Below are 27,228 nucleotides of genomic sequence, written 5' to 3' on the forward strand. Positions count from 1 at the left end.
ATATATAGATAAACAAACCCATAATTTATTAAATTGAGATATAATGATTTTAAAAAATAAATATAAAAATTGGGTGATGCTGTGAATTATTTTTATTATGGCAAAATTATATAATGTTTACTTGTAGTTTTGCAAAATTGTTAGGATCTTCTTATCCTTTATTTTACTCCTACTCCTAATGCGAAAGTAATTTAAAATATCAAATTCTTTGAGCGCGCTTATGTCTCCACTTACACGCATAACTAAGACTCTTGATGAGAATGTGTATATTGTTCTATTCAATCAATTTAATCTATAATCAACTTCAGATAGTTTAATACCGGTTCATCCACACACGGGAGTTGGCCAAACATAATATCAGATCACCACAATCCAGACCATAGAAAAAAGGAGGAATGAGGTACTAATTCTCGGGTGCTTGGAGTGTCGATCACCTCTTTAATTCATAAGGTAAGTTGTGATTTTGTAGAACTTCTTCCTTGAGCCTTTAATTTTATGAACTAACGGGAGTTTTTAGTTAGTACCCATGGGATTGATTCAAAAGTTTGGCAAAGGTTCTCATGGGATGGAGTGGGCAAGGGTGATGGTTCTTTTTTTGTTTTTTCAATTAGTCAAGTTTTTAGAGCATGAGAGCTTGTAGGATAAAATCTATTTGTTGTTTTCTCTATTTGAATTTAATTTCTAGCAATGGATACAACCCATTTTGTGTTCCCTATTCAAGTATGTAAGCCTCTTTCTTGTGTTACTTAATTTTATACAATTAGATTTGCTAATTTCTTAAAAAGCTTTATTTCATAGTAGCATTTGTTTTTAATTGTAACGGTACGCTCTAATTTATTATTTTTTTACAATAAAATAAAATAAAATTTTTTTTTAATGATGAATAACATGGACGTCGTACAGAAGAACTGCATCGCCGGTGACGGGATCGAAGCTGGCAGTGGTGACATTAACAAATCCCCTGGCGTATCTGAACCTCCCCGTCCCGCCGACGATCGACATCTCCCTCCACCTCTCCGTCACCGTACCCCTCGAGAACACGTTCACAGTGCTGCCGTTGAATTTGCCCTCCCTGAAACGCAGGCTCACGTACAGCACCAGAGTGAACTCCTTCTTCTCCGGCAGGCTCGACGACAGATACATCCCCTTCGCATCCCCCACTATTTTCGATTTCTTCAGATCGGGACCGTCCGTCATCGGATCGTCCAGCGCGAACAGGCTCCCGAACGGCGTCGGACCTTCCTCCTTTCCGGTGTTCTTCGGACGAGCAATCTCGACGGCGGTCGGCCTTCCACTTTTGGACCTGAGGGTGTCGTGAATGTAGACGCGGATTTTGGTCATTTTCTCCTTGACGGGGACGTACTCCTCCGTGCTGTAGAATGACCTCGCCGGAACTGTGTATACGCTCAACACCATGATAACCCACGCCGCCACACTTAATCTCTTCTCCATTTTCTAGCTACCTGAATTCATTATATATATATAATGAAATTTGGGGACATCAATTTATAGCTAGCTGGCTAGTCTTCTCAGGGAATTATTTTGAAGAATCTTTGAATTAAATTTGTTTCCTAATTTAGCTTATTCAATTATAATGTTGCTTACTCATTTTTTTTTTTTTTTTTTTGTTTTTTTGTAAATAAAAAAAGTACTTACTAAAACAACATTACAATTTCGAAAAGTATTTTTCAAATCTTAATAGAGCTGTTTGACTAATCTAGTCACTCCGCTCGGTTCAACTCAATTCGGCTCGGTTAATGCTCATTCGCGAATGTTAACAAGTCAAGTCGAACAGCATAAATAGGCTTGTTTGATTAACGAACGAACGAGCTCGAATTTTGTTTGCGAACGTTGAACATGCGTCAAAATAATATATTTATTATAAATATTATAAATACATATAAAATTATCATTTATAAATAAATAAAATATCAATTTAAAATAAATAAATAATAATTTTAAAAATTCTTTTTAATTTATTTATAATTTTTTTTTAAAAAAAAAAGAGACAAACGAACTCGAATGAGCTTAATCGATTCTAAACCAATTGATACGAACATGAGCTCAAACAATAAAAATTCTTAAAGAGCCGAGCTCGAACACTACAAACGAGATCGAAAACTTAACAAACAAACACAAACCTTGTTCACGAACATTAACGAATGAATACACACTTAAAATTCGATTCGACTTGACTCCTTAACGGCACTAAATCTTAATAACCAAAATATAGAATTTTTAAACATAAAAAACGCATCCAAATGAAAAACACGAAGTTATCTTTACTAAAATTATTTAATTATATATATATAAGTTTGATTTCTTAAATTAATTCTAATTAATAAAACTCTTCTTATTCTGAGGATTATTGCCAAAAAACGAACAAAACAAAACAAAACAAAAAAACGCCATTCACATTTAAAAAACATGGTCCGCTTTAAGAAAAACCAACCATAAAGTTCCAAAATTGGGCCATAAACCCGAAGAATGAAAGGAAAGTGCAGAGCCCATTCATTATTTTTAGTGGACAGTGTTTAATAGGGCCCAAGAGCATTAATTACATGAAACCGCTAACCAGATTTGATTTGAGCTCCCTCCCCAATTGTAATGATTTCATCGTCACTTGCAGAGGCGGCGGCCGGCGGATGTGGGTGGCCTGTTCGAACCCATATGAAATCTGGATCAGGGCGGGTTCCGTGTTTCTTAGCCCCCCAAAACACATACCCACCGGCATCCCATCGGAGTCGTACCCCGCCGGGACTGTGATCGCCGGAAACCCACTAATGGCCAGCACCGTCGAGGCGTCAGCACCCAACGTCACCATTGCGTCCAGCTTATTATCCCTCATCATCTTCTCGAACCCGTCGCGGGACAGCTTCTTCATCTTCTCCAAGGCCACCTGTTCTTCCTCTCCCATCCCGTTTGTCGCGTCTGCTGCAATCAGAATCTCCTGCCCAAATTCTTCACTTCTTTCCTGCATCAAAATACATATTACGTATAATGATTGATCAATAAATCTGAGGTAGGTAGGTAGGTAGGTATCCAATATCCTCTTACTAAGTGAGGATGATTCTGGTTGAAGCTTATAATGTCGGACAGCGATCGGACGGGAGATTTCGTTAGCTCCTTCAAGTAGGTGTTGAGAGTGAGCTTGAACTCCGCCAGTAATGCCGTCGTCTCACCACATTCCAGAGGATTCAGGATTACATCAATGTTGGGAATCTGCAAGTTGTCTATCACCGTCGCACCTTTCTCCCTTGAATTCCAAACCCAAAATCAATCATTCAATCAATCGATCCGTAGCAAACATAACTAGAAGATTTCAATTTACCTCAATGTCCGGAGATGTGCATCGAGGATTGCAGTGTTGGATGAATTAGATGCAGCAGCAGAATTCGAAAGGGCAATGAATGGATCTCTCACGACCCCCAATCGCTTTCCCTTTAATCCATCTTTATTAAGAAACTGTGCGTAGCCGCCGCGAGGAATGAACTTCGCCGCTGCCTGTGTGGCTTCAGAGTCCCTTGGATCAAATCCCACAATGGAGTCCAACACATGAACCGCATCTGAAACTGTTCTGCAGATTGGCCTGATTCACAAATTAAGCGTAAGAGAAGAGATGATTATGAATGTTGATGATGGTACTTGCCAAAGCCAAAGCCTACCCCACAGTATCCTGTCGAGATGAAACCGGGACAACTCCGGCGCGGCTGGTGAGTCCAACTGTGGGTTTAATAGCAACAACTGAATTGTGATCGGCAGGGCAGATGAGAGAGCCGTCGGTTTCAGTTCCTAGCGACACCATTGCCATGTTTGCTGCTACTGATATCGCCGATCCACTACTTGACCCACATGGATTTCCACCTTGTGCATAAGGATTCTGGAATTTTCATTAGAATTTTTGTTTTTTTACCCAACAGCATCACATTCACATTCACAACAAAGATAGATGAAAGATGATGGATACTGCATAGTTACTGAATCAACTGTGTAGAAACAAATAAACCAAATCGAAAATAGGTATGAGTATGACAGACCAACCTTGGCCTGGCCAGCTCGGGCGCACCACCCATCAGGAATGCTCAGCGACCGGAGGTTATACCACTCACTCATACTGGCCTTCCCTAAAATCACCGCGCCAGCATTCCTCAGCCGCTCCACCACGCCGGCGTCGCGGGGGACCACTGACCCCAGCAGCGCGTACGATCCAGCCGTGGTGTTGAGTCTGTCCTCGGTCCAAATACTGTCCTTGAGCAGCACCGGGATGCTGTGCAGAATGGGATTGGGATTGCTTCCGTTCCTCTCGGAATCAGCTTTGCTGGCTTGATTCACTGCGTCAGGATTCACTTCGATTACGCTGCGAAGCAGGGGATTGAGGATTTCGATGCGATGCAAGTAATAATCGACGAGCTGCCGGGAAGTGAGCTTCTTATCTGTGAAGGCCTGCTGAACGTCTGCGATTGTCGCTTCTTCGATGGGAAAATCCTGACCGTCGAAGAGCGGGCAGGAGGAAAGAAGGATAAGAAGTACAATGAAGGGACGGCCATGGGAGTGGAGGGAAGATGACCCATTACCGATGAATTTGGTTATCAACGCCGCCATGGATTTGGGCTGCTAAGTTCGTCGAGTCAACTGTTGCCCCTCTGAATGAATCAATGGTAGGATTATACTATTATTATTTATGAGAGCTTTCGTTTTCATTCATTCTGCAATTCCAAGACAAGGTAGAGTTTTTATTCATGTATTCTGTAATATAAAAATCAACGCAGAAATCCATATGTTATAGTACTCTAAATAATTAATTAATCAAGTAAAAATCCCTCAAGAAACCCATTTGCCTAATGGGCATGGGTTCATCAATGTGTACTATCACTCCGTACATATTACATACACCATAAACAACAACACGCAGGGTCGGTCGGTCAAGAAAAGCCGAGAACACAGTTAGTTGTTGTCCTTATAAATAATAATGACGATGACGATGATGATTGTAGGTAAGACTGATTTAAGACTTGCAAGGAGTGAATCTGCAAGCTGCATTAGTCCCAGGACTCCCAGCTCCAGAATTGGCCCTCATGAAGTTGAGCGCAGTGTGGAGAATCTGGCGCGTCGAGGAGCCCATCAGCGCCCAATTCATGTGCTGGACAACCTCGACGGGATGGTACGGAAACTGGATGCTGTTGTAGGAATTGAGCAGCGCCGTTGTCCCTTCTCTCAAGAGGGTCCTGTAAGGATCGCCTCTACCCATCATCCCCTGCGCCAGGGTCATCTCTGTCCCGTATCTGTTGGCCGCCACCACCCCGAACGCCACCGCCACTTTCGTGTCCGGCGTCACCACTTTCCAATAGCATCTGTACTCCTCCATCATCCATTTCCTGCAATAACAGTATCAATCAGGTTGCTCTTAATAAGTTAGTCTTTGAAAAATAACGACGACTACTCACTCGTACGGACAAGCTGAGGCTTCCAGGAATGGCACCGGAGGCATTGGGGGCAACTGAGGTACCGCCGGTGAGGACGGCGGAGGCAGCCATGGCGTCGGAGGTGTACTGGGGACGGGACTGGCCGATCTGGGACAGAACGACATGGGCTCTGCTGGTTGAGAAATCAGTGGATCCACGGCGTACATTTCCATGCCGAACATGCTCCACAGAGGTTTCAGAGTTTGGGCCGGGCCGCCGGCGGCTCCACATCCATTAGGCCCCGCCTGAGTGTTGCCGGAAACCTGAGTGTAGCAGCCGCTCAGATTTGGTGTCCCGTCGAATCTCATCACGTAGTTGCCTACCCAGTTGGTTGTTTCTTCCCTCCACATTGTGGACTGGCCGTCGCTCCCCGGACAGGCCATTGTAACCTTAATGCCTGCAGGAAATTAGAAGAAAAAAATCTTATAGCAAGCATTCATGGTGTTGTGTTAGGGTTAGAGGACAAGAACATATGTAATGTAATGTAGCTACCATAAAGGGGGTAATCGAAGAGGGAGATTTGGCCATCTTTGCACTGGTCGCAGAACACAGTCCCGGAGACTAAAGCATACCCGAAAGCTCCATCAATGGCTGCCGAAGCAATGACAAGGGCGGTAAACAGAATCCTCGGGGACAAAGACATGAATTCTGAGAAGCTGTTGAGGAAGAAATGGTGATGGCAGAATTAAGTAGCGAGGGTGGTGTTGGTATGAATACAGAGTGTGAAAAAGGTAAAATTGTCACATGAAAAAAGCCGATGGCGGAGTCGGGAATGATATAAGGAAGCAGCAGCAGCAGCAGCAGCAGCAGCTAAGCTCTATTGCCACAACTCTCAACTGCATTCATTTATGATGCAGAAAGGATACGAGTATCAGATCCATCCATTTCTCGCGTCCGGACACTCGGATGAAAGATGATGAGAAGAGATGCATTTAAGGCAGCTTGAATTATTTGGACCCTGTAACTAAAATGGTTGCAGAAATTTAAAATTAGGGGCAATGGAGGTCTTCCATATTTATTGAGAACATGCTCGCCTGTCAACTTTGCTTTCTCTCTCTCTTGGCTTTCTTTACCTGTTTTCTGTCTTGTGACTGTTTTAAGGAGAAATTAGGAGAGAAGAAGTTGGTTACATTAAATGTTTCTAAACGAGAATGCAATATAAATAAATATACAGGATTGGATTGCATTGCATTGCATTGGTGTGGTAAGGTAAATGGTAATGTTAGACCAAATGGCTCCTATTGGTGCTGCTGTAACCAGCACTCTTTGTTCCAGTAAGATCTGTCCTTGTCCTTTAGGCTTTAATAAATGCATCTATTGAACTTTCATAGATCACTATCCAAGTCAAAGACTAGTAGCAATTTATTTGTCATGCTCATGCTGCCATCACACACAATTCACATAAAAGAACTTGTCAAGCTAAAGCAGCAGCAAATTACAGCAATGAGAAGTCATACTGCATATCAACAGGTGTAACAAAATAAAAGAAACCATTCTTGCAGTCAGTTTCTAACAAACATGAGAATACATTGCATGCCACAAAGGAAGATGAAATAATAAGCACAAAATAAATGCATGTAAACCGTACAGTGTGATCAAGCATGCAAACCTTTCATGAATCAAACAAACATCTTAAACAGAAATTGACTCTAAACGTGAAATTAAGATAAATAGTCACCAAACCAATACAGAAATTCAGAGAATCCCAAGGCTCCACAGAACATCAGTCAGCAAGTCTATCAAAATTGCTCTATATTATGCATTTGCAACGACATGTGTAACTGAAAGGTAAATGGAAACAAAATCTTAGTATTCAGCACATCAACTCATCACATCATGCGCAGGTTACCACCATCAAAACTTCAACAACACGGTTCTTACGACCTCATCTAGAGCTGCCCTCTTCACTTCATCAAAATACAGTACCTTGGACTTCAGACTCTTCGGGATGCCCATTTACAGCATTCTCAGCAGGAGTTCCGTTTTCAGATTCAATGGCACTACAAAAGAGGAGGCAAATGAGAACTTTCTTCTCAGAAATTAACAAAATCAAGTATAAAATACCAATAATTCAAACATAAAAAGGTCCTCCCATAACAGGATCCATTCAGGATCAAAACCCTGTTCACGTTCAATGTTGTATTCCACATAATAAGAGTTTAACATGCTGTAGGCTTTGATAAAACTGAACTAGCATACCTACAGGTAAAGCAAATGAACTCAAAGAAAGTGAATAACAAAAAGAGCAACGTAGTTAAAACATAATACATTTAAGAGCTATTGTACAAGCTGTCATCTACTTTTAAAGAGCATATCCAATGCATCTGCCACCAATGATAGAATCAGTAGAGCAGTTATTATCAACAAAGCTGTTGACTATTGATAGAATACACATGATATGCATGGCCTATGAGCTAGTGAAATAAGATCCTGATGGTAAGCTGATTAGTACTGCTTTTTAAAGGGACAGTGCCAAGGTATTGCCTGTGCAATGGGATATTATTAATACGCATTAGCTTTGTAACATTACAAGAAGCAAGCAAGCAGCAAAACAACTTAAAGGAAACTCGACGGATTGAAGAGTTGAGTACATAAACAATCTCACATATGCAGGAAAGTAAGATCAATATATAGATATAACAAGAATTTTGCCACACTAAGCTCCCACTACCATGATGCAATAAACACCAGACCATCAATACCATTACAAGCCTGTTATAGTTAATACAATTAATTACCATCCAATATTGCAAAATTGATTAACCCAGAGAAACACAAGCACAAAAAAGTTCCAGCATATTGCACAAAGTTCTCAAAAGCCAAAATACACCACCCCAAACACAGGCAGCATCATACTCAAATCACCTACCTTTGGGGAGAAGAATCAGTGGGCTCGGGTTTCCTCCAAGCCCCTTCTGTCCTCTCTTCGACACGAGACCTGTCTCTTCCATTCCCACTCCAAAAGGTTTTCTTCGCAACTTCCACCGGCCCATCACTGGCAACGTCCTTAATCTTGGTAGACTCCAGCTTTTCCTCGATCTCCTTCCAATCTTGACCCTTCTCCTTCAACACCTCTTCCCTCGGCCTAGCCTCACCAAATGGACTACTTCCCTTGGGTTTAGCCCCACCGGAAACCTCAAGCTTTTGCTCTTCACTCAGCGGCAGAGTTCTAGGCTGCAAATTCAATCGAGGCCTGCCCCCAACGCTGCCCTCCTCTCTCTTCCACCCCGAATTGTCAGAATCTGCCCCATTCGATTCAAAGCCACCTCTCCTCTCCCTCAAACTATCAAAGGATCCGCCAATTTTTCGCCCCTCCTCCTCCTTCCTCTTACCCCAATTACTGGAATCTGCACCACCGTTACTAGAATCCGATCCAAAGCTCCCTCTTTTTTCATATCTCTTATGCTCCGCAGGAACAAAGCTTTTATTCGATGCCCAATTATCAACCTCGTCCGCTCGGGACTGCGAATCCGTGAAAAAACCTCCTCTTCCACCCCTGTCCCTTCTCTCAAATCCATTATTACCCGGCGACTTCTTCCCGGCCGCCCAATTATCGATCTCATCAGCCCTAGAAGGGGCAAACTCGCGATTGGACTCCCGATTGAAACTTCCCTGACGCCTTGGTTGCTCATCCCTCATGCCTCCGCCATAGGATCTAAACCCGCCGCCGAGCTTATTACGATCCAGCTCCTCAGCGGAACGCTGACGCGGACCGGTGGGGAGAGCCAAAAGCTCATCCGGCGTCAAGCCCTTTTGGTCAGCCGCGTAGGACTTCTCCGAGCGGTATCCCGCAAATTCCTGAAGAGACAGGGTTTGTGGCTTTTTCTTCTTAGTTTTCGTGGCGGCGGCGGCGGCGGCGAGAGATGGAAAATCGGAGGTTTCGACCCCCTTGGAGGCAGCCGCATCGCTCTTGTGCTGCTGGAGGAGATCGGCCTCGTTTTCCTCAGAATCCAGAGCCCACCCCCCTGGCTTCGTCCACGCGCTTGCTGTTGCCGCCATGGTTCTCTTTTCTTGTCTTCCGCTCTCTCTCTCTCTCTCGAATGTGAAATGTAAATGATATCGCAGCTGCAATCGTAAATGTAACGCTGCCTGCTTCAAAATGGCGAGTGATGCGAAATAAAAGCACGTAGGTAGGTTTAGAATAGAGATATTGATCCTACGCTTGAGCAATTTGTGATGAGGTTAACGGACGGTGGAGATTTAATCGAGATAGGTGGGTGACGTGGCGTGGAGGGATTGGTTGATTGGCCAGTGGCTCCGTGGGAATTTCACGCCCACCACCAAATTAAATTCTCATTCCTTCCTACTACTACTACTACTACTCCTTCCACTTCTCTCTCTAACCTATCCGCCGGGCGGCTACTGGCTGGGCCTAGCCTAGCTTGGCCTGCTCCATCGCCTGCCAACAAATAACCAGAAAATATATATATATATATAAATATATATATTTCTGGAGTGAGGATGTTGGTTAAAAGTCCGTTTGTTTGGACTCAAAATGGAATCAAGGTCATCCCAAAGCCAAGCTGCGGACAGTGTCTGTGTGCGTCGCCGGAGAAGGTGAGAGTGGTGGTAAAGGTAAAGCCGATGGTGATTGGGAGGCCGAGAGTGCTGTTGAAGTTCATCTGGACGGAGACTAAACTTGGAATAGCCATGGAGCAGGTGATTCCAGGATCACGAGGCCACACCAATACCATTCCGCTCACCCCTTACTATTACTTCTGGCAGGGGAAAGAGGATGGTGATGATGCCTGGGACGAGGAGCTCCTGCGGCGGCCATGGATTTCCAACAAACACATGCTGCTATTGGTTAATCAAGCCAAGGTTCTCATCAATTTGTGGCGCAACATTGATTGATTCATTGATTGCTTCCTCCACCTTTGGATTGGGATTGGATTATCCATCTTAGCAAAGCACCTAGATTATCTATATCATGCTGCATCACACCTTCTTCTTCAAGGCTAGACTGTATATGCATGAATCATGACTGTTGCCTGCCTCCCTGCCTGCCAGCCATCTCCATTGCTTTACTGAGTCTTAGGATACACCAGCAGACACACACACTTTAATCATCAAAGCAATAGAAATAGAAATCCCTCCATTTTAGCTGGAATAGGAAGGAAATGAGATTGTGAAAAATCCCCCTTGTTTTCATATTACATGTCATTACATAATACAACAACAGAATACACCTGTCTGTGTTGAGCTGTGTCGTGTTCGTGTTCCTGCGCTTTTTCTTTTATTTGTTGCTACGCCGAAAAAACCGTTCAACACAAGCATTATTTTCCTTCAATAAGAATAAGACCTGCATATTGTAGCTGCACCAAGGCACTCCCCTTTGGTTAAACAGTTTTAACACTACATCCTCACTCTGTTTCGGAATTAGAGAATAAAAGGGATAATTGCTCGACGCTTTGTCGGGTAGTCTTCAAATTTCTGAATGTACCACTTGTGCGTCTCCACAGCAGCAAAGCTAAGGTTACACACCTGCAAACAACACAACCATAATTCCATGGAAATCATACTTCAATGCTCTCACATTTAAAAGATGCACTTGCATTCTTAACCAAAAAAGAAAAAGACAACAACTTACCACAAATAAGAAGAGTAACCAAATTGTAATATCAGTAAATCCACTAGCAACTACCAGCCCAGCATACAAGACCTCCATGAGAAAAGAAATGTGTTAAGAAATAAGAGCCACCAAGGATGCAAGAAAGTATGGAACATTATCATTACAGCAGTAAAGCTTACAATTTCTGCAAAATAATGCGGAGATGAAACATATTCAAACCAGTCGCCAAGAGGGATTACATATGCATCAGGTTTTACACCTTTCTTCCTTAAAGAACCCTGGATTTTTCAAAAACAATAGGATACATGTTATTCCTATAGGAGATCATGTTAAGTATGCTTTTCTAGAAAGAACATCATACGCCCATAAATATTTAGAGACACTAACTGCAAACATTCTATAAGGTTAAATGGCCTTCAGCAATAAGCTCTGCTCGCAAAACTTACAGTATGAATCACAGTCATGCTACAATGACAAATCATAAAATGAGCTGAAAGGTAGAAACCTGCCCAAGTAATATTTTTTCCATAGAGAAGACAATCTTCATAAACTAATGTGATCATAGTATAAAAGGGCTTTAACCGTTTAGACATTGCATATCCTCAAAATGAGATAAAGTTGTAAATAGCATGTATGCTATAATAATCACTTACAAGAATGGCATGGCAACGGCGCTGATGAATCCAACCCCAGAAAAATATAGCTGTGCCAATCCAAACATACCATTCGAATTGCGAAAGAGGATTCACAAGTCCCACAACATCTACTTCTGTTTCTTGTATTGTGTCTTTCCCCTTACCAACAAATTCTGAAAATAAATTTGCCACGTAGTTGAGCACCTCCAAGGCATGCATGCTCAAAAGGGATAGTGGAGCTGCTATATAAAAGCTGTCGCAATAAGGAATATCAACGAATGTAAGATACAACTTTCTGCTCTTCAACAATTAATACTATGATTAGTAGGAAAGACTTAGTTGATATCATTCACTGTATAATCTGCTTTCTCCTATGGAGTATATTAAAACTTTCCTCTACATGAAAGATTTGTACTTAAAATTACAATAAAAAATTCGTGATAATGCAGGTGCTGAATTACGAAAGAATGAATTATCACCATAAATTTATAGTAGTAATCAATTGTCTATTTTATGGAAAACATTAAGACAGTGAATTGATGGGGTTGTAAAATGAAGCAACACTTACCTGATGCCTACAAAATAGCCCGCTACATGCATTCGAGCTGATGGGCTGTACTTGAACACATATATACTCTCAAGGAGGCGTCGCAACACATGTGTTTCCATCAAGAAAAGCAAAAACACAGATTTCCATATGCTATATCTGTGTTCACTTGATGAAGAACGAGATTGATGCAAGGGAAGCCCATTTGAACCTCCAGTAATGTGGCTAGCGACGCTTGATGGGTCGAGAACAAGTGAGGATGTTTTGTACGCATAATGCCATGTGGCAGCAAGTAAAAAGGTAGTCCAGAAGAACCCGACTATGTAAAAGTGAGTGAAGAGTTTCTGTGGGACACTGAATTTCTACATCACAAAGAAAAATATTACCATTCGCATTGATAGAAAAAGTCAGGCACCATGCGAGATTAAATTCATGGTAGTTGAGGAAAAGAAGGAGAGGATCTTTGAGTTCCATGTTAGAAACACAGCAAAATCATGCCAGTTATCTGTTGTTCCGTTTCAAGAAATAAATATTCAAGAAATTTTCGTTTTGAAAGAAATATAAAAATGAATATTAATAAGTTTTTCACGTTAAACTCTAGTTCCTATGTAAAGAAATTCCATACTAGATAGTAAAAGACACAGACAGAGGCGCAGAACAAAACAAGTTGCAGGAAATGAACAGCAAAACAAGTGCTGAAACAGGCATTACCGATACACATTTGTTTATTCTATTTCATGTGCTCTAAACGCTTCGCGCATGAGAGTCAACGTATAGAACTACTTGAAAATAGCAAAGGAATAGATCAAATACATAAACAACCAAAAAACGCCACTCGAACCATAGATTGATTAGGTTCACAGTCAAGACAAATAGAATAAACCAGCCTACTCACCCTCGAAGACGACGGCGGAACTTTCCCCCGGTTAGCAAATCCGACGATCAATCGTCGAAACGCATTGAGTTTCTGCCAGGGAATGATCGCGATGACCTGAGGCAGAATCGCCGCAGCCCACCCAGCTCGTAACAGCCACACAACCCACATCATCTTCGATGGCGGAGCTTCAAGGAGCAAAAAAGAGGATGTTAGGAATAAATGGGACGTTACCGAAACTCAGTTTGGAAGTTTGCTCGATAACCACCATAGCGAGAAGAGAAGAGAAGAGAAGTGGCTTTTTATGGGGAACGAAGAAGGAGACGAGTGGAGTGAGACTAAAGGTGAGATTGAGTCTAAGGAAGAATAGATGGGCGATTAGGTTTCTCCACAAGGCCTCCTGCCTTGACTTTCCTAATTCAGGCAAACATATAGCAGCTCATTTTAATTTTTACTATGGAGTATTAAAGCATATTTAATAATTATTTTTTTATTGTAAATTTTCTGAATCAACAATTTAGAGCAACATATTCGATATTAAATCTCCCTCCAACGGTCCAACCACCATAATTATTAGCCATTTCAATTCCACAGTTTCTTTTTTTTATCTTTTACTCTAATAAAAAATATTATAATATTACAAATAATATTATTAAAAAATAAATAGGTTGAGGAGTAAAAGTTCTTTTTTAAAAAAAAATAAAAATTTCTATTGCAACTGAGGGAAGGGGTATTATTTATAAAGACACTGATAAAATGATACTAAGTAATATTTTAATATAAAATTAAATTAAATCTTATTAAAAAAATTAATAATTTCAATAACTAAAAAAAATAATTACAAATACTAGCTCCAACCCGTACACGAGTGTTGGATTATGGGTAATTTTTATATTTTATATCATATTATATGTTAATTAAAAACCTACATTAATTCTTGAACAATTAAAATTTATTATTATTAGAAAATGATGAAACACAATACCCTCCATTCTCATCACTCAAAACATTTTTATTTTTTAGAATAAGTAAATATTATTTACATTTAAATTTTTTTATTTTTTTATAAAACTAATTTAAATTTATTATAAATAAAGATAAATAAAAAAAAAATTATTGTTATTTAAAAATAATATGCAAATTAAAATATTATAACAAAAATATATAAATATATATTAAATTACTTTTAATTATATATATTAATTTATTATTTTAAAATATCAATAATACTACAAATATAATAAATAATAAAATAATTTATTACTAAAAATTAACTAAATAGAGAGAGAGTATTACTAATTTATTATTATTAATAATTCACTATCACTAATAATTGACTAAATAGAGAGAGAGAGAGAGAGAGAGAGAGAGAGAGAGAGAGAGAGAGAGTATTATTAATTTATTATTAATAATTCATTAAACAATACAATAATACATTGTGATCCTAAAGTTGCGGCTTATCTAAACAAAACTAAAGGATGTGTTTGTTTGGCAATCTAAAAATTATTACTCCCTCCGTCTCATATACTGTGTCTACGTTGCCGTTTCTATCCATTCTATATACCATGTCACTTTCTATTTTTTTAAAATGATTATAAACTTTAATCTCATTTTAAACTTTTTAATTTTTTTTTTAATTTTAATTAAACTAATTAGTTATACATTCTTAATTATCTACTAATTATACTCCTCTTATAAAATACCGTGTCTACAGTGTAGCAGACACGGTATGTGAGACGGAGGGAGTATTTATTAATTTAGTAATTGTATTACCTACCTAACATAATAAATACTCTTCCAACTTATATTGTATTACATAAATGTCATTATTTTATATTACCCGTTAGAACATACCAAAAAGAAAAAATTGATAGATTGTTATATTTTGTCCAAAATTTATTTATTTATTTTTTAATAGGTTCGCTAAATTAATCTAATTATTAATTTTGATAAAGTCAACAAAACAAATTTTAATTATTACTATATATTCAATATTTATTTACAATTAATATCATAATTTTATTACATTTTCTCTTTCATTTATGTTAATTTTTAATTGAATTTTCAAAAATATCTCTAATTATATTTTTATTATTTATTATTTTCTAATAAAATATTTTTTTTAATATCTATATCCAACTCAATTCAACTAATTTTAATGAGAGAAAAAATAATATAAATAAATTTTCATATTTTTTATTTATTCATATTAAAAAAAAAAATTCGATAAAATAACATTTTTCACGTCTCACTTCAAGTGGGTTTTATATTAAAATTAATTGTATATATACTGTATTTTTTTAAAATTTAAATAAAAAATTAAAAATATTTTGGTATATTTTATATAATATTTATTAAAATAATTAAATATATGTTTCAAATTTATTTTAATTATATAAATATATTAAATTAAAATTAAATAATTTTTTTTCAGCCATCTTCCAAAAGTCGACAGATAACCAGACAGACCCTTTATTTTTCCCACTTGCATGTTCTGCATCCTTAATGTTGAGAGTGGACCCAATAAATAGAGAAGATCCTACTCCGAACTTGATTCGCTTCCTTCACTGTACTAAATTAACTTAAATAACAATCAAATTTGGTCTCAATCAAACGTATTTATTTATTTTTGGTCTCATTCAAAAATAATTATCAAAATTAATCTTGTATAAAAAAATAAATTATTATTTTTTGTCTTACCATTAAAATTTCAACGGAATAAGCTGACGTAGTCATAACGGAAGTTTATGGGACAAGTAATCTGGAACAAACACGACCGTTTTAAATTGAAATTTTATGGGTTGATGGCAGTCTTAAGAGAGACCAAAAACTTGCAGAAAGATATTTTCAGCCAAACTTAATACCTAACAATTTACTTGAACCTTTGTAAACAATAATATCAGCATTTGGCAGTTTAAAAGTTAAGACAACATAGACCCAAAACAGCATAGTATGATATTATAGGAGATGGTTACGGTGCTACACGTTATATATACAAACAATTCATTAGTATTATGCATAACACGTGTTGTTTATAATAAAAAAAATGTACTGTTTTTTAATAATAAATGTGTTGTATACAACTATGTCATGTGCTAAAATCAAGTGTTGGTGTGTTTGTTGAGACTATAAATAAGTAGCAATGAGTTCTATAATCACAAATAATTGAACAAAACAAAAGGACAACTTAGTAAGATTTCTGTCCCCAATATAATATTATATTTGTTTGGGGGTTTGGATTTTGAGTTGGGATTTGAATAGTAAAAATTTTGAATTTGTATAGTTGTATGATGTGATATAAATAGGTGTTGATGTGATGTTTTGAATGTAAAATTAATTTTTAATATAATATAAAATATAAAAAATAGGTGTTTAATTTGATACTTTTGGGAATAAAAATGAGATGAATAATAAGATTTTTGCAAAATCTTACAAACGAACAGAAACAAAGAATTACACAGGCTCAGTACTGTAGGAAGCAAAAATATTGTGAAAATATTAGTTCTTATTCCAGTGGGAAAATGAAGATGGAAAGAGGAAAAAAAATTTTTTACCGAAATATCACCAGATACTTCAATAAATATTAACAAGTTAACATGAAATATCTATTATCAATTTAATTTTTAAATTTTCTTTCATTTAAATTTATTCTTTTTTTATTTTGTTTCATCTAAATTTATTTATTTATTAAAAAATTATCTTTTTTTACTTTTTATTTATCATTAAAAGAATTCTATTTTTTTAAAAAATTTCTATCCGATCAAATGAACATAATTTAATTTACTTGAGAAGAGACTATTTTATATAAAAAATACATTAAAAAAATAAAAAATGAGCACATCCAATATTTTATAATAATTCAATAAAATATGATAAAATAAAATAAAACACTCTCTTTTTAATATTTGTAATTTTTAATTTAAAAAAAAATAGATGATTTGATTTTTAATTCACAACTGAAATGATAATTTGAATTTTTATTTGGAATTGTGTAGATGAATAATAATTTTTTTAATTATAAAAAAAAAAACGAACGCAATAGTATTGTATAATAAAATTTTACATTATTATATTTAATTTAAAACTATATTATTAAAATTATATTATTATACAAATTGTTAATAGTATTTTTTATAATTTATTTTACGTTTATTTTAATCTAAATGTATATTAGATCAATTATGTAATATTTTTTTAATAAATTTTTGTAAAATAATTGCTACAAATCTCACACATTTATATTCTAGTGGTGTTTTTATTTTTTTAACAAGACTCCCAAATTCTAAATAAAAAATAAAAATTTATATTACTCCCTCCGTCTCACCTGCCATGTTTATATTGTCGTTTCTGTCCGTTCCACATCCCATGTCATTTTTTTTAGAAAATTATTATACACTTTAATCTCATTTTTAATTTTTTAATTAATTTTTTAAAATTTTTTAATTAAACTAATTAATTATCTTAACCTTAATTTATAATTATTTATATTTTAGAATAATTATTTTTACTAATATATTCTTAATTATTTATTAATTATACTTGTATCTGGAACGGAGAGAGTAATGTATAACTTTAAATTAATTATAAATTACAATCAAACATATCCTAAAAACTCATTACGTCATAATAAAAATAACCAATAAAAACCATTTGACCTCTTTACAAACTTGAAACCATTTATTAAGTTGGACAAATGCTAAATTATCAAAAATAAATAAATAAATAAAATGGCATCAATGTGTTTGTAACGAGAATTGTGTAGAAAATATAAGAATAATAAATATGTATAATATATTATTAATTTTTGTAGAAAAATATGTTAAAGAAACGATAGAAATAGAAAGAACAAATTCTAATTTTTTTTTTCTCAGGATTAAATATTTTAATATTATACTATATTTGTCACAACTAATTTGTCTTTTTAGTTAGGACGTTGAGTACATTGATTGAGGTATTATATAATTAATGAAAAAAATATATATTAATGAAAATATTTATAATTTAATAAAAATAATTATAAATTTAAATTAAAATTATAAATTATAAAATTTAAAATATAATTAAAATATATAATTACATTTGAAAAAAAAATGACAAAATGAAATACATAAAAAAAAAAAAATAGAAAGAAGGAATGATCAAATTAAATGAGACGGATATTTGTAGTTTTTTTTTTTTTTACCAAAAGCTTCAAAATTTCAAAGCGTAATAATTACGAGTGAAATTGAAATGCGATGTAGATGCAAATTGGGGCGAAATGAAGTTGAAATGAGATTGATAAATTCACGCGTTTTGGCAAGTAAAGGAGTAAAGGCAGGAGGAGCAGTAGTAGTAGCAGCAGCAGTAAGTATAGCAATAGCATCGCAGCAAGCAAGCAGTAGTGATGAGTCATGAAGCCCGTGCAATAGTCATACCAGTCGCTGTCTTCGCCATAAGCAGAAAGAAATCTGCCTGCTTGCTTGTACAAGAGAGGAGGAGAAGAGAAGAGAGGAGACGGGGAGACCAATTATTCCTGCACTCTTTATTTATGGCACGCTCACTGCCTCAATTTCCCCGCAATTCTGGCGGATAATCTCCATATCCTGCGCACCTCCTCAGAATGGTAGGTAGATCAACGCTTTTCTTACTCTTACCATCTCATTATTTTCCGTAGCACCGTTTTTGTTTTGCTGGAATTTCCTTTTCTGCACAATTCCGGTGTTACTTTGATAATCTGCTTGTTGATAGGTAGATGCGTTTGCCCAATTTATTTTGTCGATTCGTCACTTTCTGCAGTTGACGTGTGTGGAGGAGTTACGGTGATCTTTGTTTCGGTATTTAGAGGTTTCTTAGATTGATCGGCTTCCGACAGTGATACTTAAGAAATGGCTAGCGATAGTGAGGAAGTTAATTCGCAAAGAGCTCAATCTTCCTTCGGAACATCTCCATCTTCACTTGCTAAACCACCTCATGCCCTTCCGATGAGCCAACCCGATGTACCTCTGCTAAACATGCCACAGTTTCGAGGCCAGATTCGACAAATCCCACCCAATTGGGGGGTTGAAAATACTGGTAAAAGAGTTGGCATTCCACCCTCACACCCACAAATTCCTCCGATTTCACCTTATTCACAGATCCCAGTGAATCGGCCTGTCAATCAGCCGGCAGGAGTGCAAAATTTCAGTGGTTGTAGTAGCAGTTCAAAGCCGAGCCATGCTCGGTCGTTGTCACAGCCAGCTATTTTTGCCCTTGATTCATTGCCGCCATTGAGCCCTTCACCATATCGAGACTTGCCTTTGAATTCTGTATCTGACCATTTATTAGCGGATGTGCCTATGGAGGATAGGAATGAGAGCTCACATTCTTTGCTGCCGCGGTCACCTTTTACAGGGGGTGGTTTAATTAGAGTTGGTGAAACTCTTCCTCCATCTAAGGCTCACAGAAGGTCCAACAGCGATATCCCATTTGGATTTACATCTATGCATTCTTCACTGCTGACTCCACCATTGAGAAGTCCTAGTGCTTTAGATTGGTCAGCGACTGCAAGAGGTAATTCAGGTGATCACCCGAAGCAGTTGGTTAAAACAGAATTGAGTTGGGAGAAAGGAGGTGAGAGCAATGTTGAAGGGATGGGGGAGAGAAAATCGGAAGGAGAGGTAGTTGATGACCTTTTTTCTGCTTACATGAATTTGGAGGACATGGACAAGTTCAATAATAATTTTGGTGCCGATGAGAAGCTTGAGAATGATAATCGAGAAGATTTAGATAGTAGAGCTAGTGGCTCCAAGACAAATGGAGGTGACACCAGTGATAATGAAGCGACCAGCAGCATCAATGAAAGTGGGAATAGTACACATAAAGGGGGAGTAGCTTCACTGCCTGCAAAGAGGGAAGGGATCAAAAGGAATGCTGGGGGAGACATTGCTCCAACTACTCGGCACTATAGAAGCTTCTCAATGGATAGTTTCATGGGAAATATGAACTTTGGGGATGATTCTTCGAAGATGCCTCCATCCCCAGGAGCCCATCTGGGCCAACTCTCTCCATCAAACTCAATAGATTCAAACTCGAATAGTTTCAACATGGAGTTTGGGAATGGTGAGTTTACTGGAGCTGAACTGAAGAAAATTATGGCTAATGAGAAACTTTCTGAGATCGCATTAAGCGATCCCAAGCGGGCTAAAAGGTGATCCGTGACATCAATCCATTGTTAAAGTTCACAATGTTATATTCATTGGAAATAGTTTTGAGTTTTATGAGTGAATGTGTATTGTGTTCAGGATCCTAGCCAACAGGCAATCTGCTGCTCGTTCAAAAGAGCGAAAAATGAGATATATAGCTGAGTTGGAACATAAAGTACAGACTTTACAAACTGAAGCAACCACATTATCTGCCAAGCTTACTATGCTACAAGTGAGAGCTAGCTTACAATTAGTGTTTTGTGGGAAGGTTTCCCAGTTTCTTGTAATTGCTTACTACCTTCTTAATTTTATATTCAGAGGGACTCTGCTGGCCTCACTAGCCAGAACAATGAGCTGAAGTTTCGGTTGCAGGCAATGGAGCAACAAGCCCAACTTCGAGATGGTATAAATTTCATACTCTGTTCTTTTCACATCTGTATTATTTTCAAAACCAGATACGAGGTTTCTGTCTGAATTTGTTGGATTATAATAAGCTGCATATATATGTGAAGTTATTGTTCCAGGAATCCCCAGAAGAAGCAATGGTTCTGCCTTGTTTCCTACATCATTATGCTAGTACTGACTAAGCCTCTTAGTTTGTTTGAGTAGTGAAATATATAAATTTTGGTTGCACGTGCATCTTGGAACAGCTCTGAACGAGGCGTTGACGGCTGAGGTGAGTCGCCTAAAGATTGCAACGGCTGAACTAAGCGGAGACACCTCAAAGTTTGAGCAGCTTTCAATCAACAGCACCCAGATATACCAGCATCAAGCAACCCAACTCAACATGCATCAGACACAATCCCAGCAGCCAAATGGCACCGGAAACACATCTACAGAAAATGAATCAAACCAATAATCTTGGAGTGGAAGGGGACATTGTTTGAAAACATGCTGAGGTATGTCAGCTTTTGATGGCAGGCATCAATGGGGCTACAATATCCTAAATTATTATTATTATTATTATTATTGTGGAGATTTGACTGAGTTATATTCATTCATTAGTTCACATACATACACACAGCTCATTACGATGAGTTGAAATGCTGGTTGGGACCTTAATTTGTTTCTTATTCTGTCACAAGAGTTATCTTACAGTAATTTAAAGCCGCAGGTGGAGTTGGTGATCATTGGTCTAGGACTAGGAGGAGCTCCATGTTTGTTGGTGGATCCGGTGTCAGTCTGTCTGGTATTTGGTGAAGTAAGTATTTGTCTCGATTTTATTATATGTAGGTATACATACATATATATGTGTATATATATATATACACACACTAATATATGTCCCATTAACACATTCTATCCCCATACATAATATGTATTGTGAGGATAGGGAGATAGAGTTTATTTTTGGGACAGGATCCGGTGTGTGTGTGTATATATTATGAGGCAGGTGATGAGATGGCATTAGATTTCCGTGTATGCAATTATGCATGCATGTATGTATGTATGTGTGTTATGACTTAGATGAGGCAGAAATCGCGGCGTTAATCATGTTGTGGACATAATTTGACCCACCCATGAATAGAATAGGATAAGACAGCTGGATTTGTCAAAGACAAAAGTCCCATCAAGTATTATTTTGAGATAGGGAGAGGATTATTTGCATTTGCATGAATAACCAAACTGGCGAGATCTCAACGTGCATAAACAAGCCCTGTCAGTAGTAGGAAAAGAATTTCCATTCAAAACGCATGTATGTATGTCAGTACGTATGCTCTGCTCTGCTCTGCATAGGTTTGAACACAAAAACATGCCAATAATAATAATCAAAACTACCTATTTAATCAGTCATCAAGAAGTCTCATAAGCGTAATAGTATGCCCGTGATTCAAAAAACAAAACCACCTAATCCTATCTTCTTAAATTAGTAAGAATACTCAGATCCTCCACCACCCTTCGTGCTTCACCTTCACATTCTTTTCTATTTCCCATACCATTCACCACCTTCGCTTCCAGCTCCGGCACCGGCACCGGATACTCCCGATCAAAGCAAGCATAACAGAACTTGTCGGAATCATCCCCCATCATTTCCTTCATCCTCTCCAGCGACACAAATGCCAACGAATCCGACCCGATCATATCCCTTATCTCCTCCACCCCCATCCTGCTCGACACCAACTCCTCCCTACTAGCCGTGTCCACTCCATAGTAGCACGACCCTATGATCGGAGGGCTCGCAATCCTCATGTGCACTTCCTTCGCTCCCGCGTCCCTCAGAAGCCTCACTATCTTCAGCGAAGTTGTTCCCCTAACAATCGAGTCATCCACCACCACCACGCGCTTCCCCTCCAACACTGCCTTCACCGCCGACAGCTTCAGCTTTACGCCAAAGTCTCTGATCGGCTGAGAAGGCTCGATGAACGTCCTTCCTACGTAGTGCGATCTCAGCAGACCCGGCTGGAATTGCACCCCGGCTTTCTTAGCATAGCCAATTGCTGCCACCACCCCTGAATCCGGGACTGCAATCACAACATCGCAATCCACAGGCGATTCTGTCGCTAAGATTTCGCCTAATGCAAGCCTCGATTGCATCACAGACCTCCCGAACACCACGGAACTCGGCTGCGAAAAGTACACGTGCTCAAAGACGCACGATTTAGGCACCGGACGTGGCGTCAAACAATACTCCTGAATTCCTTCCTTGTCCACCACCAGAACCTCGCCGGGGAGAACTTCGCGTTCATATGTCGCCTCGATTAGGTCTAATGCACATGTTTCTGAAGCGAAAACGATGGCTCCATTGCTCCTCCTTCCCATAACCAATGGCCGGAATCCCAATGGATCGCGCACAGCCACCAGCTTGTCCTTGGTCAGGAACACCATGGAATAGGCTCCCTCCAGCTTCTCGCAGGCTTCAATGATTCTGACATACAATGGCCGCGACTTGGAAGCTGCAATCAGATGAAGAACAACCTCTGTATCCGACGTCGTACTGAAAATCGACCCTGACTCCTCTAACCCCGCGCGCAGGGATTGATAATTCACCAGGTTTCCGTTGTGAGCCACTCCAATTCCGAGAGATTCGGCAACGAAGGGTTGCACGTTTTTCAGCAACGAAGAACCAGCCGTCGAATACCTAACATGCCCTATGCCGATGTTTCCAGGCAATTCAGCCAGTTTCGATTTGTCGAAGACGTCGGAGACGAGGCCTACGCCGGTCACCGACTGGAGTACGCCTTTTTCCGCCGTCGCAATCCCAGCGCCCTCTTGGCCGCGGTGCTGGAGAGCGTGGAGCGCTAAGTAGCAGAAGTGGGAGGCCTCTGGGTCGCCGAACACTCCAACGACGCCGCACTCCTCCCGAGGCTTATCATCGTAACTATCAGAAACTTGAATTTCATCGGCTTCAGCATCCGCAATGGTTGATTGCTTGTAGGTCGAGACGATATCCGCTATGGGATTTTTCGAGACTAGAATAGGATATGGTTTTCGGAGGTTTTTAGGGAAGGAACAAGTGAAAGGCTTCACCGGCGGCGGAAGAGGTTTGGTTAGTCTGGAGGACGAAGAAGAGGAGGAACGAGTAACGGCGGCGGCGGCGGCGGCGGCGGCGGCCATTAAAGAGGTCGGTGGCGTGGGAGGGAGTTGTGCAGGATGAATTAATGAAATAGGTTTTTGCCGAAATTATAGTGTTGAGAGAATTGTAAAGGTTAGACGTGGCGGCACTTGATTGGTGGACAGATGGGTTGAAGTCAAATTTATGTGACACGACCAAAAATACTTAACTTTACTCGTCAAGTACAATTATTTTTTACTCCATTATTTAATACTATCATATACTATATCTAATTTATAGTTGATATAAAGTACTGCATTTAATAATGATTTTTATATAAATATAAGTATTAAAACAAACTTTTAAGTGGATGGACCATAAATTTTCTTCAATTTTATAAAGAAGGTAACAAATCTAATAACTGATAAATATTTGAACTCATGATCTCGCACCCCTAAAGATCATCTTTACAAATTGTTTGTTATCTTATTAAATTTAATATTAATTGACATACATATATATTGTTTTATTATTATTATTATTATTTATTTATTTATAAAGTAAGAATTAGCCACACCTACTCTTCGAATTTACTCCTGAATTAAAAAAGAAAAAACAAAAAAAAGTATAGCCAGGTATGTATATGTAACCAAATGACTTGGATCATGCACACACTCAAATGAGGAGGATAGGATTTAATAATATAAAGGAATTAATCCATGATCTTGATAATGATTATCCACTTCAAATAAAATAATACAAAGAAAAAGGGCTTCTTGATCATTATAATTTATATACTATCTTCAATATTCTGCTAAACCTTTTGTGGGCTCGATGCCTGCCTGCCACTGTTGACTACAAAATTCAAAAATTCTCACCTTTATATCCCCACTGCTGAAATCTCAGCACCACATAATTTAAGTCAATTAATTGTTCTGTGTTTCCAATCACTGTCCAAAATATTTGCAAATTTAATGGTTGAAACTTGAAAGGAATGAGTATCAGTATCAATGGAAGAAGATAAAAGTAAAAGTAAAAGTAAAAGGCAGGTGTATGTATGGTTGCGTGATGCCTGTGTGAATGGTGATACTGAGATTACCAGTTCTTGGAGACCATCTGCATGTAGAAAAGAACAAAAAAAGGGATATACATGACCCCATAAATATGCATATATATATATATACATACATGTGGGCCACCTGAATCAATGCTAGATATGAACTGTACACAGACTATAATATTGCAAGAAGAGGAAATTAGTGACACCACCCTAATAATGATATCATATTCTTAACAATATCTAATAGTTCTAAATCCATAATGGTAGCAGCAATGCTTAAAATTTCTGGAAGAGAACTCTGTCTGTCCTGGTTATTTACCATTGTGCATTGGGAAATTTAATAAAGTCTTTGCCAAACAGAGAGAAATAGGAATACAGTGTTGGAGAGTATTTTGGAATTATAAAAAGGATGAAATAACAGGATGCAAAGAGTCTTAAGAGACATAGTCTTGATTCTGAAGGGCTTTCCTTTAATCTTTTCCTTGCCCAAGGTTGTGTCAACCTGTTCTTAGTATTATGTGAGCCCCGCTGTCTGTGTCAACGATGTCGCTAATTTCACCGACCTTCAAACTGTATGTAGCATTTTCAAATGGTTTCTGCATCTGACCACGGCCAAAGGGACCTAGAAACACGAACAGAACAAGGTCGCAGTCTTGTTAGTTCTTTGAACTTGGGCAAATGAAGTTACTGAATAAAAGAGAGGACTCATATCTACACATATATTAAGTGTGATAGCAATCAAGCAAAAATATGAACACGATACTAAAACAGGAACAAGGGAAAATTGGCCTTGCAAGTCCTGTTTGGCTGCCGAGAGCAGCATTGCTTTTCAGTCAAAGAGGTAAATATAACAACCGTAAATTCAGTTTCTTCATGCAAGGAGATTAGAATGAAACTCTGGTCATGTCATGACAACATCATAGTATCAAAGCTATGAACTGAGGAATTTTCATGGAAAGAAAATATAAAGAATATTACTAACAATCAACTCAAGCATATAAGAATGCATCAAGAATAGCATTAGAGGTGAAAATAGTACAGCCACATTTACTTATAGGTGAACATAGAAGCATGATACTAATTATGTTCAGGAGGTGATTTCCAAAAAGGCTTTTCATTGGGTTCATCTAATCGGAATGGAAAACACATTTTGATGTTCAAGTGATAAATATCAATCAACAAACAAAACATCTTATCTATATTCAATCAACCGAAGATATGTTAGCATGGATGCTAGCTTCACTGCATAACCAACACAAAGACACCCATGAAAAAAGTAAAAAATATAAAGATAAATGAACTAATGGTACAACCAAAAAGCGATCATTTTGACCAAGAAATACACAAATTTTACAGAAGATTGCTCATCATAGTCCATTAGCCAAACCAAAAGAAACATCAAGAATTAGATGTTTAAGTTTAAACAGCTGCAATGAGAATATCATCTGAACTGAACTAACATTGCAGAAAGTGTAAACTTAATTAACAGGCATTATAAACCTAAGCAACTTCAGATGCCCACCTCTATGTACATGTCTTCCCTGTGACATATACTCTGCACAACTTGCATAGCCCTTTAACACTATCATTAGATCTCAGTTGTCCAACTGTTCAGTTCCCAACCATTATGCCTAACTCTGTCTGAATCCCATGGAAGTTTCATCAAGATTTATAAGCTGTTACAAGTTTATTTTATTTTACAAAATCAGACACACACTGACACCACTTCTTCTATGTCATTATATTCATACCATAGGAGGCTGTAGTGAATTTCATTAATCAAGGATCGTATAAACAGCGATGACGTTTAAATAATATCTCAACAACCAATCCAAATCTTCAGAGCAATCTAGCAAGAACCAAAGCAGCAGCTGCCATAAAATGACGCCTTGCCGAACGAGGCAAATAAATTCGAAAACACCAAGCATTGAAATCATAAGCCATGAAAGACTGAAAAGTGATGCATCGAACTGACCAAATAACCACATCCAAGAACAAGAATTTCAGTTTCCCTACCAAGATCGCCACCACGCTTGGCAGAGCTGCAGTCAGAGATTCGAGATGCCACATCTTCGAATTTTGCTTTTCCAGAAAGTATATCATCTCGGATGGTTTTGAGCTGCGTTACAGCTTCATCCCTGCTGGTGGCAGAGATGCGGCTGCCCTCGGGATCCCTCCAGGACGACTTCCGCCTGGATCCTTCATGCTTGATCAATATGTGAGACGCTCTGACCTGCTCGCTCGACGACATTTCAAGTATCTAGCTGAAATTCTTGGTAGCGGAGATCGGCTGCTCGATGGAAGATGGTAGTGTATCTGTGGGAGCTGAACGGGGGATTTAAGTGTTCTCTAAACGACGTTGTTTTGGTGGTGCAAAGTCAAAGGGCCCAAATGGGCCCAATAAATCATTTTCAGGCTCAAATAA

At 38.1% G+C, this 27,228-nt stretch overlaps 9 protein-coding genes across 11 annotated transcripts; 2 read left to right on the forward strand and 7 right to left on the reverse strand.

Moving 5' to 3' along the window:
• Positions 1-806: 806 nt before the first annotated feature.
• Positions 807-1,656, reverse strand: LOC127262574 (dirigent protein 15-like). Its single transcript, XM_051291319.1, has one exon. The coding sequence runs from the start codon at positions 1,450-1,452 to the stop codon at positions 874-876; it is 579 nt and encodes a 192-aa protein (XP_051147276.1). The 5' UTR covers positions 1,453-1,656; the 3' UTR covers positions 807-873.
• Positions 1,657-2,394: 738 nt separating this feature from the next.
• LOC127261947 (probable amidase At4g34880) lies at positions 2,395-4,730 on the reverse strand. The gene is made up of 5 exons (XM_051290385.1): positions 4,042-4,730; positions 3,666-3,880; positions 3,332-3,589; positions 3,058-3,256; positions 2,395-2,974 (listed from the first exon to the last, which is right to left on the reverse strand). The coding sequence occupies exons 1-5, from the start codon at positions 4,600-4,602 to the stop codon at positions 2,558-2,560; spliced, it is 1,650 nt and encodes a 549-aa protein (XP_051146342.1). The 5' UTR covers positions 4,603-4,730; the 3' UTR covers positions 2,395-2,557.
• Positions 4,731-4,821: 91 nt separating this feature from the next.
• Positions 4,822-6,532, reverse strand: LOC127261949 (uncharacterized). The gene is made up of 4 exons (XM_051290388.1): positions 6,207-6,532; positions 5,955-6,118; positions 5,445-5,859; positions 4,822-5,375 (listed from the first exon to the last, which is right to left on the reverse strand). The coding sequence occupies exons 1-4, from the start codon at positions 6,302-6,304 to the stop codon at positions 5,006-5,008; spliced, it is 1,047 nt and encodes a 348-aa protein (XP_051146345.1). The 5' UTR covers positions 6,305-6,532; the 3' UTR covers positions 4,822-5,005.
• Positions 6,533-7,105: 573 nt separating this feature from the next.
• LOC127261948 (eukaryotic translation initiation factor 4B3-like) lies at positions 7,106-9,575 on the reverse strand. The gene is made up of 2 exons (XM_051290386.1): positions 8,332-9,575; positions 7,106-7,462 (listed from the first exon to the last, which is right to left on the reverse strand). The coding sequence occupies exons 1-2, from the start codon at positions 9,459-9,461 to the stop codon at positions 7,375-7,377; spliced, it is 1,218 nt and encodes a 405-aa protein (XP_051146343.1). The 5' UTR covers positions 9,462-9,575; the 3' UTR covers positions 7,106-7,374.
• A 348-nt stretch (positions 9,576-9,923) lies between these two features.
• LOC127262344 (30S ribosomal protein 3, chloroplastic-like) lies at positions 9,924-10,316 on the forward strand. The gene has a single exon (XM_051290994.1). It carries the CDS (start codon positions 9,924-9,926, stop codon positions 10,314-10,316), a length of 393 nt encoding a protein of 130 aa, XP_051146951.1.
• A 161-nt stretch (positions 10,317-10,477) lies between these two features.
• On the reverse strand, positions 10,478-13,498 carry LOC127261950 (polyprenol reductase 2-like). The gene is made up of 6 exons (XM_051290389.1): positions 13,112-13,498; positions 12,238-12,578; positions 11,688-11,922; positions 11,214-11,312; positions 11,053-11,124; positions 10,478-10,946 (listed from the first exon to the last, which is right to left on the reverse strand). The coding sequence occupies exons 1-6, from the start codon at positions 13,262-13,264 to the stop codon at positions 10,842-10,844; spliced, it is 1,005 nt and encodes a 334-aa protein (XP_051146346.1). The 5' UTR covers positions 13,265-13,498; the 3' UTR covers positions 10,478-10,841.
• Positions 13,499-18,382: 4,884 nt separating this feature from the next.
• Positions 18,383-21,814, forward strand: LOC127262127 (bZIP transcription factor 29-like). 3 transcript variants are annotated; one of them, XM_051290662.1, is made up of 6 exons: positions 18,383-18,692; positions 18,866-20,255; positions 20,350-20,482; positions 20,569-20,653; positions 20,901-21,149; positions 21,365-21,814. In XM_051290662.1, exons 2-5 carry the CDS (start codon positions 18,955-18,957, stop codon positions 21,107-21,109), a joined length of 1,728 nt encoding a protein of 575 aa, XP_051146619.1. In that variant the 5' UTR covers positions 18,383-18,692; positions 18,866-18,954; the 3' UTR covers positions 21,110-21,149; positions 21,365-21,814. The 3 variants fall into 3 exon arrangements, with proteins under 3 accessions (XP_051146619.1, XP_051146618.1, XP_051146617.1); XM_051290661.1 differs by lacking the exon at positions 21,365-21,814 and having other exon boundaries at positions 18,818-20,255; positions 20,901-21,267; XM_051290660.1 differs by lacking the exon at positions 21,365-21,814 and having other exon boundaries at positions 20,901-21,267.
• A 182-nt stretch (positions 21,815-21,996) lies between these two features.
• Positions 21,997-23,829, reverse strand: LOC127262129 (amidophosphoribosyltransferase, chloroplastic-like). Its single transcript, XM_051290663.1, has one exon. The coding sequence runs from the start codon at positions 23,803-23,805 to the stop codon at positions 22,105-22,107; it is 1,701 nt and encodes a 566-aa protein (XP_051146620.1). The 5' UTR covers positions 23,806-23,829; the 3' UTR covers positions 21,997-22,104.
• A 1,136-nt stretch (positions 23,830-24,965) lies between these two features.
• Positions 24,966-27,128, reverse strand: LOC127262251 (peptidyl-prolyl cis-trans isomerase Pin1-like). The gene is made up of 2 exons (XM_051290856.1): positions 26,820-27,128; positions 24,966-25,425 (listed from the first exon to the last, which is right to left on the reverse strand). The coding sequence occupies exons 1-2, from the start codon at positions 27,052-27,054 to the stop codon at positions 25,301-25,303; spliced, it is 360 nt and encodes a 119-aa protein (XP_051146813.1). The 5' UTR covers positions 27,055-27,128; the 3' UTR covers positions 24,966-25,300.
• Between the last annotated feature and the right edge of the window lie 100 nt (positions 27,129-27,228).

This window comes from Andrographis paniculata, unplaced genomic scaffold (genome assembly GCF_009805555.1).
Source record: "Andrographis paniculata isolate CXL003 unplaced genomic scaffold, ASM980555v1 Contig65END, whole genome shotgun sequence".
NCBI classification, from domain to species: Eukaryota; Viridiplantae; Streptophyta; class Magnoliopsida; order Lamiales; family Acanthaceae; genus Andrographis; species Andrographis paniculata.

Bases quoted from the DNA above. Each gene is read 5' to 3' on its own strand.
- LOC127262574 (XM_051291319.1), bottom strand. From the start codon at position 1,452: ATGGAGAAGAGATTAAGTGTGGCGGCGTGGGTTATCATGGTGTTGAGC.
- LOC127261947 (XM_051290385.1), bottom strand. From the start codon at position 4,602: ATGGCGGCGTTGATAACCAAATTCATCGGTAATGGGTCATCTTCCCTC. The intron at 3,881-4,041 runs GTTGGTCTGTCA...TGAAAATTCCAG, and splicing joins CCCGAGCTGGCCAGGCCAAG to AATCCTTATGCACAAGGTGG. The intron at 3,257-3,331 runs GTAAATTGAAAT...TTGGAATTCAAG, and splicing joins GCACATCTCCGGACATTGAG to GGAGAAAGGTGCGACGGTGA.
- LOC127261949 (XM_051290388.1), bottom strand. From the start codon at position 6,304: ATGCAGTTGAGAGTTGTGGCAATAGAGCTTAGCTGCTGCTGCTGCTGC. The intron at 6,119-6,206 runs GTGACAATTTTA...CTTCCTCAACAG, and splicing joins CCGCCATCGGCTTTTTTCAT to CTTCTCAGAATTCATGTCTT. The intron at 5,376-5,444 runs GTGAGTAGTCGT...CTGTTATTGCAG, and splicing joins GCCTCAGCTTGTCCGTACGA to GAAATGGATGATGGAGGAGT.
- LOC127261948 (XM_051290386.1), bottom strand. From the start codon at position 9,461: ATGGCGGCAACAGCAAGCGCGTGGACGAAGCCAGGGGGGTGGGCTCTG. The intron at 7,463-8,331 runs GTAGGTGATTTG...CCTCTTTTGTAG, and splicing joins ACTGATTCTTCTCCCCAAAG to TGCCATTGAATCTGAAAACG.
- LOC127262344 (XM_051290994.1), top strand. From the start codon at position 9,924: ATGTTGGTTAAAAGTCCGTTTGTTTGGACTCAAAATGGAATCAAGGTC.
- LOC127261950 (XM_051290389.1), bottom strand. From the start codon at position 13,264: ATGATGTGGGTTGTGTGGCTGTTACGAGCTGGGTGGGCTGCGGCGATT. The intron at 11,313-11,687 runs GTAAGTGATTAT...TGAAAAATCCAG, and splicing joins GCCGTTGCCATGCCATTCTT to GGTTCTTTAAGGAAGAAAGG. The intron at 11,125-11,213 runs GTAAGCTTTACT...TTTCTCATGGAG, and splicing joins CGCATTATTTTGCAGAAATT to GTCTTGTATGCTGGGCTGGT.
- LOC127262127 (XM_051290662.1), top strand. From the start codon at position 18,955: ATGGCTAGCGATAGTGAGGAAGTTAATTCGCAAAGAGCTCAATCTTCC. The intron at 20,483-20,568 runs GTGAGAGCTAGC...TTTTATATTCAG, and splicing joins CCAAGCTTACTATGCTACAA to AGGGACTCTGCTGGCCTCAC. The intron at 20,654-20,900 runs GTATAAATTTCA...ATCTTGGAACAG, and splicing joins ACAAGCCCAACTTCGAGATG to CTCTGAACGAGGCGTTGACG.
- LOC127262129 (XM_051290663.1), bottom strand. From the start codon at position 23,805: ATGGCCGCCGCCGCCGCCGCCGCCGCCGCCGTTACTCGTTCCTCCTCT.
- LOC127262251 (XM_051290856.1), bottom strand. From the start codon at position 27,054: ATGTCGTCGAGCGAGCAGGTCAGAGCGTCTCACATATTGATCAAGCAT. The intron at 25,426-26,819 runs GTAGGGAAACTG...TCGTGTTTCTAG, and splicing joins CAAGCGTGGTGGCGATCTTG to GTCCCTTTGGCCGTGGTCAG.